At 34.9% G+C, this 14,541-nt stretch overlaps 1 protein-coding gene across 1 annotated transcript; it reads right to left on the bottom strand.

Moving 5' to 3' along the window:
• Window positions 1–9,091: 9,091 nt before the first annotated feature.
• Window positions 9,092–14,280, bottom strand: LOC18447193 (Transducin/WD40 repeat-like superfamily protein). Its single transcript, XM_006857294.4, has 3 exons — window positions 11,781–14,280; window positions 10,287–10,903; window positions 9,092–9,834 (listed from the first exon to the last, which is right to left on the bottom strand). Exons 1-3 carry the CDS (start codon window positions 13,767–13,769, stop codon window positions 9,303–9,305), a joined length of 3,138 nt encoding a protein of 1,045 aa, XP_006857356.1. The 5' UTR covers window positions 13,770–14,280; the 3' UTR covers window positions 9,092–9,302.
• Between the last annotated feature and the right edge of the window lie 261 nt (window positions 14,281–14,541).

Genomic DNA, 14,541 nt, shown 5'->3' with positions numbered 1-14,541 from the left:
GTCAGCAAGGGTCTAAATCTTTTGGTTGGTGAAGAATCTCAAGAACAAAAACAACGAAAAAAGTTTATATAAGGTTGATGTGGAGAATCAAGGTGAATAGCAAATATCCATCTTAAAAAAGGTTATTTTGATTTAAGCAAACTATCTAATATTCTAATCAGTTAACATGCAATCAAGATGTATCACTAATGAAAATAATAATAATAATAATAAATAAATTATTAAGTCTTAAAAATATTACATACAATATATTATTTAGACGATCTATTTTCAAGATTTTTTATTTAAATTATTTTAAAAATTTAAAATTTATAATCAAAAATAAAAATATATTATTGGGTCAACCTAAAAATTTTGTATGCCAAATGTGCATCTTATAATAAAGTTTAGAAGTATGTCTTACTTTAATTAGAAGTATGTCTTACTTTAATTGTTTATGGTTGCAAATCCAATTCACACCCTAAAAACAATAAATAGGTTTCATTGATGGAGGATGCATTCAAACATATATTAGTCTACAAACAAGTACCTTAAAGAGAAATTTTTACTAATATTCCTTGGAATTCCCAATATTCAAAAATTTCCTCCCCCCACCTGCATAATTTGGTTATTATGTTTGTACCCCTTTATTGTACTTTTTTTTTTTTTTTTTTTTTTTTTTAATACCAATTTAGCCTACTTAGGTCCAAAGTTGAGTTTGATGGCCCTTTTATTGTACCTTTTGTTTGTATGTTTTTTTTTTTTTTTATAACCAATTTAGCCTACTTAGGTCCAAAGTTGAGTTTGATGGACAACTTCGAACAACGTCCGAGATATGTTTTTGAGAAAAACCACCAACATGATATCCATTTTTGAGACCTTTGAACCTTCAAGGTCCAAATTTATTAAAGTTGAAGTTATCCCAAACTTAAATTCAGACCTCCAAGTTCAAAGCAAGGATAATTTGGGAAAGCTAAAAAAAAAAATAAAGGGAGTATGACCTTTATATCTTCTTGGTTGGGTAGGCCAAGGTCTAGTTAGATTCCCAACTAACAAAAAAGCCGAAAACCAGTTAAGCTCGTGTAAGACCCAAGCTACCAATGAAAGGTGGGGAGAGGGTATTACTATGTGTCGGTTGTTTTCAAGGCTAGGAAGCTATGGAGGGGCGCACGTGTGAATGTTGCGCAATCCCTAATCGTCGTACGCGTGAAAACTCTGCTCCCAAATGACTTCCACATTGTTATTGGGGGTTTTTAAAAACTTTCTTTTTTTGTTTTGTTTTCTTAAAGTTATTTTGAAAGTGCATATGCATGATTTCGTGTGAAAAAAAAAACACACGTGCACCGTGCAAGGGTGTGTTGCAAGTCAATCATTATGAAAAGTAGGCTTAGGATGCAAGAAACCCAATAAAAGAAATACATAAATTGTATATAGGGATACTATGAGACAGATCATTTATCTTTGTTACAAGGATGTTATAATTGCTACTAACTATAGGATGTCAAATTAGATAGCTTGAGGTGCGACACAAAGTTTGAGATATTTTTTGTTAGACTTTGAGTCTAGTTAATGATACCCTTATAACCTTAATGATACCCTCACAACCTCCTGATTTGAAATTTGAAGGGCAAGAGTGATTGTGACTCCGTATATCAAAAGTAAATGATCTTTTTGTACATTGCTACCCAGGGAATACTATGAAACAAAAAATACAGGGAACAAGGAATAGAGCCCATTGAAAAATTTCTCTAGTGGTCTCTGTAATTAGCGATGTAGAGCACATCGTTGGAGACAGGAAATCTAGTGATGTGAACTATGTTGATGGCCCGAATGGTTTTCTAACATGATTTTTGTATTTTCCAAAGAATAAAATTAGGGTAATGTTTTTGACCGATGCAAAATCTCAACTCAATTGCCCTATGATGGGTGCCAAACTGTTTACGTGCCAAGTCTAACGAGACCTCTAATGATATCTTTTTCGATTTTTTGCACAAAACAGTTAAATTTTAGATCGATAACGATAGTGGAGATCAGTCAAATTATATTCCTAGAACTGGCTCATATCTAAATAGGTCCTACCACTTTTAGAACTATCGATAGTGTCGACCGAATGTTCACAGCACATTAAATCGTTAAAAGCAAGATCTTCCAACTATACTAAAAAGGATTAGATTAAGTCACAAAATAAACAAGTAAAAAAAAGACAAAGAAAAAAAAAAAGAGAAAATACTTATTTGAAAACCTTAAACCTTGAGCTGCGGGGTCGGATGAGGCTGTTCTTCGTGCGCAACCCTCACCTTTTTGGAAGTTTTGATGAGAAGAATGGATTATTTTAGGCTTTTGGCTATGGATAATTGTAACAATCTTAAACTTTCAAAAATATATATATATAATAATAATAATAATATTAATGTTGTTAACAGAAATAAATATAAAAATAAATAATAATAATAATAAAATAAATAAATAAAATAATAAGTATATATTAGTAATGATAATAATAAGAATAATACTAATATACCGTTAGGATATTGTTGCTTTTATATTAACAATAAATAAAAGATATTATTGTTAATATATTTGAGGGTTCAATTTTACTTGAGTGGACTTTAGGTCCACCACATTAAAGTTTTACAACAACACTCCTATTATTAATGTGTTTTCTTTTTATTCGTCCTTCTCTCTCTCAACATTTAAAACCCTAGCCCTTATTATGGTTTCTGCAACTTCTTTCCGAGTACGAGGAAACCAACTCTTGTTCGTTTTTTTTCAAATAACCTTTGCTTTCTTCATTAAAGGGGTCTATGTGCACAATACAATACTTTTCTTGTGTACTGGTCTAAGGCCTCTTATCTTTCTCTCTCTAGCCGAATTCTTATCGGAAGCTCCTTCTCAAATATTTGAGGTAAGTGACATCGTCTTCCTGAAAAATAGTCTGGTTTTAATAAATAGTGATATTTTCATCCAGGATCTTTATTTTATAAGTTTTGTGTGTAAGTAACCCCATTGTCTCGAAAAATAATCCATTCTTTTTAAAAATGAAATGAAATAATTATTTCTACTTATTATCATGAATTTTAGGCGTGATAAATTTTATGCGCACGTGACCTCATTATCTTGAAAAATAATCTTTTTAATAAAAATTGTGATATTTTATCTATGTTAGAAATTTTGAATGCTGTAAATTAGAAAAATAAATTTATTTTTTTTTCTTGTCTATTGTTAGAAATAAATGTGATATTTTTGCTTTTAGTAAAATTGTGATATTTCTTTCTACACTTTTGAATAGACATTGTAAAATTCATGTGCAAATGACTGCCTTATTATTTAAAAGTTGACATTTTTGCAATTGATTATAGTATTGTTGTGAAATGTTTATTTGTGGATTGATATCCCATAAATTGTGATAATTCCGTATTCTTGAATTTTTATAAGAGTTTTTCTATACATATTAAATTGACAATTATGCTATAATGCTTTTACAAACTGCTACCTTTCTAAATTTGAACCCAAAATATTTGATTGGTTATTTTTGAAATGTTATAGAGATTGACTGTTATTAATGGTTTAAGTGAAATTCATATTAATGATTTGAATGATACGTTGAGTACATGATATTGCTGCTTTCGGATGTTTAAAGAGATTTAGAAATAATTTAAGTATGCAAGTGGACTCATCCGGTTCGCCGGTGAGGTATAAGTGGACCTATCTGGGACGCCGGTAGGGATTAAGTGGACTCATCCGGTACGCCGGTGAGGTATAAGTGGACCTGCAGGGATTAAGTGGACCTATCTGGGACGCCAATAGGGATTAAGTGGACCCATCATGACGCTGATGGGGTATATAGGTGACCTACTTGGGACGCCAGTAGGGTATTTTGTGAAATCCTTTGAATTATGCACTGCCGTTAAAAGTGTTATAAGCATTTCAATTACTCGGATTATACTTAATTATGCATTTATTGAAAGTGAAACTGTTGATGCATTTCTGTTAATAGATCTCATTTGGAAAATATTGATATCTTTCAATCATGATTATTTTTAGGATTATGATGATCACTTACTGAGTAGCCAAACTCATCAAACTATAGTAAACATTTTTTCAGGCTAACTACGGATTCATTTTGAGTGCTAGTCAAGATCAACCTTGGAAGATAATGTTGTTGTGCTAGCTTTTTTTATTTACTTTGTAAGACCTCGCCAGTGTAAATTTGTCCTATCAATAGATGTATATATGTTTTGTCTGTCACATCTCAGGAATAACAGTATTGTAAATTCTTGGGGTGTGACAATAATTGGAAGAGATAGGGTAGGTTTTCATAGATTTAAGATCTAGGTTTCCTAATTCCTAAGGAAAAAAAAGTAAGGTTTATAGATTCCAATGGAAAAATATCGGAATTAGGTTGTCTAATTCTAAGGATTTTTCCTAATTTCGTGGATTATCCAAATAAATTCCTAGGGAGTTTGGAATTTCTATGAATTTACGTATTTTCTAAGGATTTAGAGATTTTCTAGGAATTTTTAGCCATTTTTATATGATTTATATATGGGATTGGAGGGGATATAGGGTTGGGTCCAAGATATCTCCCATAGAATACTCCTCTATGATTATTTTCTGATAATTATAAAAGATAGGTTTTCCCACTCAAAGTCGGTTCTAGGTCAGTCAAACCGATCTTCCCCACCATCCGGAAACCTTACAAAAAAAATCCAGAGAATTCAAGGGTTACAGAAGGTTTAACGATGCGATATGCATCGCTAGGCCCATTGGGCTTAGCGAATGTCACATGTCACTGGCCCGGATTTTCCCTCAACTAGTGCAAAATTTCTTGTTGTATCCTGTCGTGGTGATCCAGTCCCAGCTTCAACATATCCTAGGACTTGTAATCTTGGCCGCATATGGGTTGGTTAATGGTACCTTTGGACAATGGATCACAAGATAGGTGTACTATGGCTCACTAGGTTAGTGTGATCCTATAGCTTACAACTATAGGCTTTTGGAATTCTTTCGGCCAAAATCCCAATGGTGGTGTCTATAAGAAACAATTGAAATGCCTATAGTAAGATCATTTACTTTTGGTATAAGAAGATCACAACCATTATTGAGTATTAAATCCGATAGTTGGGGATATGTCATTGACTAATCACAAAATCTAAAATAAAATTTCTCGAATGTTGTTACACATGAATTTCGCATCAATTGACTGAAAATAATCGTGTCCTCCTTACATCTGAAACATCAATCTCATAGTATACTACCTCAGAAAGGGTAGGATTGGAGTCAATCGGAATGACAAATGTTTGAATTAGAGCTATGTTAATAGGATAGAACCAACAATGATGACATAAGAGAAGCAAAAATTTGCAGGCTGATTCACTATAATCGCTCTAATGGTCTAATGAAATGCTAACCAACTATCTTTTTTTCTTTTTCCTTTTTTTTTTTTGGGATTGAATTTTTCATGCCCAAATCTAATCACTATCAAAGTTGGACTTGCCCAAAATGCTGAGGGTACATTACATCCTGTGCACCCACATGTTTCGCAGCTGATGACTTCTTTGATCCCTGGATAAACAAAAGGCCTATTTAAGAAGAATGACAACCAATATTGAACATAAAAGTTCAAATGAATATATAAAAAAAGAAGTTTATATAAGATTGAGGCTCAAATAATCAAATATGAGGCGCGCTTCAAAAATTCACCGGAAAAAGTTGTTTCGATGTGGAAAAACCCTCAAATCATATCATCTTGACCTTGAGAAAGATGTACATAAAAAAAATGGATACCAATTCTTGAAAATAGTACATCTTATAATGCATTATCTAGACCATCAATTTTCAAGATTTTAAAGTGTTCATAGATCTGCTTGTTATGCACTATTTTTTAAGCTTGCAATTTCATAATAAGAGATAGAAATACATTTTCAAGCCATCATAAATATTTTCGGTGCTGAAACGACAAATTTCAACTCTATTCGAAAATGTATCTTACTTTGATTGTTAGGGCCTGAACCCCACATCCCAAAAAAAATATGAAAATGAAAAGAGAGAGAACTAATCAATTCTTAAGACCAGGCTCAAGCAATTATCAAATTCATGCTCTAAATTGTTCACAAGTGAAGTGGGTAGATCGATAAGCCTCGAGTTTGACTTCGAGTGATGACTTCAATTTTTCACATCATAGTCTATGATCTTCGTCTTTTCCTCAAACCACCAACTAATGAAGTACTTATCCTCAACAAAGACTCGAGCTTCTGCTTTTAGGCAAGATTCAAGCCTCAAGCTATGAAGACCCACTTCTATCGTCTAAACCCAAATTTCTCTTCACTTTTCAGCTTCATACTTCCATGTCTATGGGGGAAAAGACACCCACCACTTAGCAATTGAACTTCATAGCGTGCCATTACGCACCATTTTTATTATATATGGTGTGTTAAACTCAAGCTTCTAAGTCAGTCTCCACTTCCTGGCCTGTGAGCAAAACCAGTTCTTTTTCAAAAGTAAGCCAAAGCCAAAATCTTGAAATTCAGAGCAAAACAAGAGCAGATCCTTTTTCAAAGAGCCCAAGCCAAAATTTTAAAATTCAGAGAGATGGGTTCAAAATGAAAACCCCAAATTCAAAGATATAGGATCAAAATGAAAAAAAGATCTTGTGTAGGAAAAATGGTAGATTTGCATGTTGCAGGGTTGCCTATGAAAAAATCTTTGGTTGAGGAATCTGACCAGTAATGGTAGGGAGTTTTTGGTTTTTTTTTGGTTGGAGAGAGAGATTGGGATGGAGGATGGTAACTGATAATGCGCTTGCTGCTGTCGAAAAAAAGGAATGTTGGAGAGAAAGTGGGTTGTGGCGAAAGAGGGAGAGAAGAGGAGTTCCTTCACGATTTAGAAACAATTTTGAAACTAACAATGGATTTAACAGGGAGCAGATAAACAATTTTTATTATCAAACTGCATGGAGATCAGTAGAGAAAGAAATCATATCCATATCTCTCGTAGAAACACACACTTTCTCTCGACCCCAAGAGAACCTCTCTCTTAACCCTCAGGGCACAGCCTCTCTCTCTGCTATAGTGGATGGGAATGGTGGTCTGTCTATGAGATAACAATGTCAAGCAATGAATATTGAGAGAACCAGTGTGGAAAAACTCGGGCGAGTAACTCGGACTCACCAACTTGGAAGTCTCAGTATCTCAAGTTGGGTGGTCCGAATAGGCAAGCTTTCTATGCTTTCACTACAACATAAAATTTATATACTTCCCCTTATCCAACTATCCATTCTGAATGAAGGGCTAAGATTGCCCCAATCACAATATCACGTCTCTAAACTATTTTATTTTTCATTTTTTTTCTAGATATTATTTTGACACCAAATTTTGTTCATCCATTCCTCTATGCACTAACGAAAAATATAAAAAAAAAAATTTCTAATAAAATAAAATGACCAAAATACTCCTGAAATTTTCAAGGGGTATTTTGGTCATTGTATTTTATCAAAAATTTATTTTTAATATTTTTTATAGGTGCGCCCCAATGAGAAGCTTACACGTACCAAATTTCATATTCATACAATTTGTATAAAAAAAAACTAAAAATAAAATACTTTGAGACGTTGGATCTAAGATCAAATGATGAGTGGCTCTCTTGATCAAAATTGGACGGCTGGATGATAGGAGAAGCATAGATCTTCCAAGTTGTAGAGGAAGTATAGAAACCATTATAAAAATCCAAAAAAATGCATTTATTTGAATATTTTTTTGTATTTTCTATCATTTTCACAAAGATTGGAAAGTGTTTTAGCTATAAATACTTACTTTTTAAGTCATAAAAAAAAATACATTTATTTGAATTTTTTTTGTATTTTCCATCATTTTCACAAAGATTGGAAAGTGTTTTAGCCATAAATACTTGCTTTTTAAGTCATAAAAAAAAATACATTTATTTGAATTTTTTTTGTATTTTCCATCATTTTCACAAAGATTGGAAAGTGTTTTAACCATAAATACTTGTTTTTTAAGTCTTCCCTGTTTTCAATTATTTCTAAAATATTCTTGTGACAATTTGACTTTTTCAAAATCAAATATTCACTATTTTTTTAACCTCGTTTAGATGTGTTTTGTTTATTTTTACCTTACACACATTTTTTCTTTTTTACAATATTTTAGATTATTTTTCGCACTTTCTGGCTTAGCCAAACTCAATCCTCGTTAATCAACTAGGCCATGAGCCTACGTCCGTCCTCATCTAGTGATTCTATCAATTTGTTGAAGTCAAATGTTTGTCATCATTCTCGCCCCTCTCTTCTCTCTCTCTTCAAAATTTTAAGGGAAATTACCATAAGAATTATTTTTCCCAAAATTACAAATATTTCAAAGTAACTTAACTCTTCAAAATTTTAAGGGTAATTACCAAATATTAAAAATACTTCAAATTAGTTTTCGTGATAATGAATCATGATTAACTGCGAAGAACAGCCTTAGGTTGAGCAAGATATAAAAAACATGCATACGTTGGAACATAGCATTCAACCCTCTCTACAAAATACCAACAGATGATAACTGTAGAACACATAAGTAAAAGGACAGCGGTTTCTATGAGTCCATGTAAAATGAGTCACCTTTTAAAGACATTTTTTAGATGGATTTTTGTGCTTAATTTTTAAGGACATGTGATCTCTAACATGGAGATCATGAATATGAAAAAATAAATAAATTTTGAAAATTAGAAATAATAATTTTATTAAAAAAACATTTGTCCCATTAGTTTCAATTGTTTTTAGATGGACCACCGATTTGCATCCATCTTTAAGATGGATGCTTTATACTTTTGGACCACATATTATAGAAATGAGGTCCAACCCGCATGAAACAAATTTCCTCAGCAAAAACCTACCAAGTGTAAGAGTAAGACCTCCCTCACCCAAAACAACATGTCGACAACCAATGTTCAAGAAGGTGGATTTCGCTGCTTAGACCGCCCTCAAGTGCAGAGAAATGGTTTTCATATCTGGATTAAAACAACATATTTCGGCACTAATGGAAGTGTCATTTATAACGATCGTGGGAAGATGAATACGTTTGGCATGGAATGACAACCAGCTACTCGAGAAGCTTCAGACCTTAAAGCTTATATAATTTCAGCAACACCAATAACATGCATATACCACTAAGTTCATATAACAGTTATAGGAATCACATTCCTCGACTTGAAAATACCAGTAGAATGCATCAAAATAGATAGGGATTCCATATGAAACCCACCCAAAAAAGAAAATTAAGGAAAATGGCATAAATTTACAGACAAAGATTGCCTCAACCAAAAGGACACTACGTCAAGTACCTCCAAAGCGCAGGACGATCTCTTGATATAAGCAAAACCCTTGATGCCGCATAATCGAAGGAGGGATTGTATAAGTCATCAGAGCCAATGACTTCTCTAACATTACCATTATTTGCACGATCAGTAAATGCATCTTGCAAACCCTCATCCTTAAATACGTCAAATACAAACAGTCCTTGCCCACTCACTCCCATAACAAGGCAGGAAGAACCCCAAACTTGAGTTATGGAAGAATGTTGAAAATGAGCATTCGGCACTGGAAGAGCATAGGTGCAGACTAACTTCCCCTTTCGAAGTGAGAATTGCTGAACCCGAGAGCATGGAGAAGACTTGGATGGCAATCTTGAATTGATGCAACCCAAAAAGATTGAGTCCTCACGAGCATAAATAGACTGGCCATTAACCCCAAGCTTTGGTATTTTCAAGCCTATGCCTGATGGAACACGGAAGTCAAAAACTTGAATAGAATCTTGAGTGCACGAGACACCATCATTCCCTTCTGCCTCAGAGGAACTTACTCTGAAAATAAAAGAAATAATTACATATGCAAGAGCAATTTGCAATGTCTAAGACCTGCCTCAGCTTGGAGTATCTTAGCACTATCAATATAAGCAAATCCATGAGTGCACTCGTATACACTAATATATACGGACTTGTATATAGAGCAACACTAGTGATCAACTACAGAGCAAATAATGAATGGAGTAGAGACAAACACATACCAAGAAGAAAGTGAGAAGAAAGGGAAAATGGCAAAACGAAATAAGAATAAAAAGCATAAGAAACCAAGTACCACCAAGGAGAATAGCAAAATATACAAGACCAACTCATATGTAACTGCAAATGATGCCTTTTTCTTTTCCATGTACATGAAAGATGCGCTCAAAAAAACTTAAAAGAGGATAGAAAACATAAAAGCTTAAGAGCATTAAAGGAAACAAAAACTAAAAGCATTTAGATTTATAGATTACCTCTGGCGAACTCCACCACCACATTCACCATCAGTGTTGTGCACATGAAGGGCAGAAACTCTTCTACCAGAGAAAGAAACAGACTGGAGAGGTTGTGGGTTAAGAGAATTAATATCCCAAACACTAATCGCTTCAGATTCAGCTATAACCACCTTTCCTTTGTTTCTGAATTGCAAAGGGCTCGACGTCTCCATCCCCATCACCGGCTTTGGAGTATCCCACCTCATAACCAAATCTCCATCACGAATGTCATATATGGTCACCGTCCTCTGAAGACTAGCACCAGACACCAAAAGTGGTCCGCAAGGCTTGTACCACCAACTTGGATTCTCAGGGGCTATAACCGCAGACAAAGTATTTCTTCTGTAGAGACCTCTGTTGGAGGGAGCAAAAACCCTTGTTGAAGAAGAGGGGTGGGGTTCACACTCAACTCGAAAAGCCTGAATCTCTTTTGTATAAAAATCCCATGAGCAAAAGCCCGAATCCAATGCATTCCCGGCTGAAGCTGCCACCACATATCTCCCAGAGCAACCATCAGACCCAGTAGTTCGAATCAACCAACAATCCGCCCACAAGTTTTTGGATGCCCCATATGGCGGTTTATACTCAGCTTTTTCCTGACATAAAAACGTAAGTTTTGCAAATTAGAGAACACCTAGATTCATTTCAATAATATTGAGATAGGACTAGTCAACGTAACTCACAAATGACTGGCACTTGCAATGGAAAGCAATAGAGGATAACAAAAGAAAATAAATAAAAAATATGTGGAATGTATAGAAAGACAAGAATTAAAAATTGTGAAACAACACAGAAAAAGAATTAAAAATGATGAAATCACATAGAAATGCCATATGGCTCATATCTAACAAACCACGTTATGTGCAATCATTGCATTATTTGAAAAACTAAAGAAAAATCAAACACTACAAGTTATAATACATAAGCAGCTAAGAAACTGAGAGCACCTCAAGTCATATTTGAAACTATTGGGGTGTCCTTGTCTATAAGTTATGAAATAAATGCATATATGGTACAAGTGCTGTGGAGGAAAAAGAGAATGGGCATTTATAAATGACCAACAAGAGCCTATGAGGTTTCCAAAAGAAGCTGGCAGCATCTATTTTTAGGCTGTTTAAAATTTTTAATAATTCTTAATACAGAACTTGACAAGACCAACAGTCACCTGCAATGGTTATACAGCATATATTAACTTCTAATCACATACTTATTATCAGAAGAAACACGTCACTCTAAACTAATCATATATCCCAATCAAACAAAATCTACAATTTTACACAATATAAACCTTGCATAATTGTTTCAAGTCATGCATGCATGTGGAAAGTATATAAGTTGATCACTTTTGTGATCACAAATGGACACATGACAGACTTTTATAAATAGAGCCACTAAGCATCAAATTCCCCAAAGAAACAGATAAGGATTAAAAGATTTGAATAAGATAGACTTGTATTCAATATTATAGCATACCTCCGAATTTGCAATATCATAGAAAGAGCATGAGCTATCATCGTGCGCTAGCAAGACTGATTCACCGTCACTGACAAACCATCCACCTGTTGAAGGTTTTGACCCTATTTGTTGCAGCATATCCACACATGAATCATCAGTGTCTTCCTGTAAAAATATTCCAGCCCTGTTCTCCTGATCATCAAACTCATAATTCTCATCACACATAAGGTTCACTTCATTCTTCTGGTCCAATCCTTTCCTAGAAATCTCTGCTTTGTCAGTCCTTTCTTTGTCTTTGGGATCAGAACAAATAGCTGATTCCATTTCAATGATAGATTTTGCATCTGTCTTTACCTCCAAATTCCTTCGACTCTCTTGGTTCAAAGATGCCAAAAACTCCAATGCTATTGGATTCTCATCTATAGGTAAAACCAATTCATCATTATGCCCTGAATCAATATTAGAACTCGCAAGCATGGGTTTCAAACTGTGTTTTTGAACCCCATCCTTTACATTTAAATTACCCAAGGATGGGCGTTTTCTCAGTAATTTATGGTGGGGGAAAAGTCTCTCTTCCAATTCCTCACTGTTAAACCTGTTCACTGTCTTCTTTGTAGCACCAGAAAAGCCATATTTAAGCACCCCAAGAGTTCTGTCCATCAACAATCCGCTCTCACTCTTCTTTTCAATATTCATGGATTGCTTATGAACCTCACCTGCCTCTGCCTCTCCGTTCAATGTTTCAGGATTTCTAGTGCAATTCAACTGTTCACCAAATTCTTTATCAAATCTCCCCTCTATTTGTTTTCCAAGTTCTTTATCAGGGAGACCCAATTTACATTTTTCCTCAAGTGCACTTCCCATGGCCTTCTCAATCCCTGAAATCTTGTCTTGTATCTCTGAAAGTATGGATTTTGATGATTCAGGGTTGTTTGTATCCAGCATCACCTTTGTTCGTTTGATATCATTTGCAATTCTCTTGACCCTAGATTCCAACGAAGCAAGCTTTTCATGAAGCTTACTTGGATTCCTGCAAGTATTCCCAACACCCAATTCTTTACCAACAAACGCTTCTTCTTTTGAACAAATATCAGCATTCCCATTAGCATTTTCAGAATGCGTAACAAACTTTGGGTCCCCATTAACTTCAGCTACCAATTGATTGATTATAGTTGTTACAGAATTGCCTTGATCAATTTTGGTTTCTTTTGCAGCCAACTTAACAAAGTTTGGGTTTCTATTGTCCTCAGCTAAGGCGGGGATTTCCATGGATTTCACTGAAGGATCTGAACTAGTTACAACTTCTTCAGCTACTTGGTCAATAAATTTTAAGTTTTTGCCACCTTCTTCAATCCAGAGTGTTTGTTGAGCATTTTCTGAGTGATCTGAAGAATATGGGACTCCTTTCTCTAACAAATTCATAAATTTATGGTTTCCACTAACAGATACAGGATTTTCTAGAGATTTTCCCAACTTATTGGAACCAGATTCTTTGGCTGTTGGATGCAACATACGAGGATTTTTGCCAACTTTTTGCAAAGGAGTGGTTTTCAGGGGTTTCACCATACGATCTGAGCAAATTAGAGTTTCCTTTGCAAGTGTTTTTGCAGCATTAGGATTTCCACAAACATCAGAAACCCTACAAATGCGCTCGTTTTGTATACCAGAAACCATGCGTGGAAAAGAAGAGGGCCTAGGGTTAGTTTTGATACCTTTGGACAATGAAGAAGTCGACCATCTGAGAACACTTTCTCCAGATTTGGGACCCAAACCCTGAATCTTGACCTTAGGATCCTTGAGAGCTTCTGACTGGTTTGCAAATGAGCTTTTGAAAGGTTTTCCAGCTGATTTTCCAGCGACTTTGCAGGAGATGTTCTCTTTGAAAGCAGTTTCAGTCACTGATTTCAGCGGTTTTAAGCATCGAATTGGAGGAGAAGGAGGAGGAGCGCCTGCCATTACCTTTCCACCACCGCCTCCTCTCTCTTTGACCCTATAATTAGACGCCATTTTCAAGAATTTCTACTAGTTTTGAAAAATCAGTCTTTTAGATCCAAGGATGCAAAAGGGGGCAGGGCTGGCAAGAGGGCTTTGTAATTTTTGCACTTGTTCTCTGCAAAATCAGGCTTTTGATGCAACGAAATGCCAGATTAAAGTGTCATCTATTGAGGGTTTCCAAAAGGACCGATCTTGAAGAAGGAAATGGAAATCTAGGGTTTTCTTCGACTGATTTTCTGCAAGACCAGGGATTTGAGTAAGGGAAATGAACTAGGGTTTCCCTGTCCAAGATTTCATCTCTAGTTCCAAAAAACCAGGGTTTTGAAGCGAGGAAATGGAAATATAGGGAAAGTTCAAAAAAACAAAATAGAAATCCAAGGTGTTCTCTGTCTTTGCTATCTTTTCTCGTTCGAAATAAGCAGATTTCTCAAATTTGAAGGAAGAAATTGAAAATTAGGGTTTAATTTTGTGCAGTTTTGGCTTTTGGAAAACCGAAAATGGAAAACTAGGGTTTTTTTGGGACGCTGGTTTTGGAGAAGAGGAGGGAAATATAAATAATTTGAATTTGAACCTGGATGAGTCCAAGGAGGTTCCAAGATTTTATTCTTTCTTGAAATTCCACGGCGATCCTTATAGTCATGTGAGTATGGTCCATGTGACCATGCTTAGTGTTTTAGTAAATCCGAGTCGGGCTCAATCTCAGCAGGGTAAAGAAATTAATCTCCTCGGCCCAACTCAGGGAGTCTGAGTCATGTTAAGTAATTGTTGACTTGGAGTTACCAAC

This window comes from Amborella trichopoda, chromosome 7, assembly GCF_054954075.1.
Source record: "Amborella trichopoda isolate Santa Cruz 75 chromosome 7, AtrichopodaSantaCruz75HAP2 v2.0, whole genome shotgun sequence".
NCBI classification, from domain to species: domain Eukaryota; kingdom Viridiplantae; phylum Streptophyta; class Magnoliopsida; order Amborellales; family Amborellaceae; genus Amborella; species Amborella trichopoda.
Note: the sequence above shows the minus strand (reverse complement) of the source record. Positions and strands in the feature narration are given on the sequence as shown.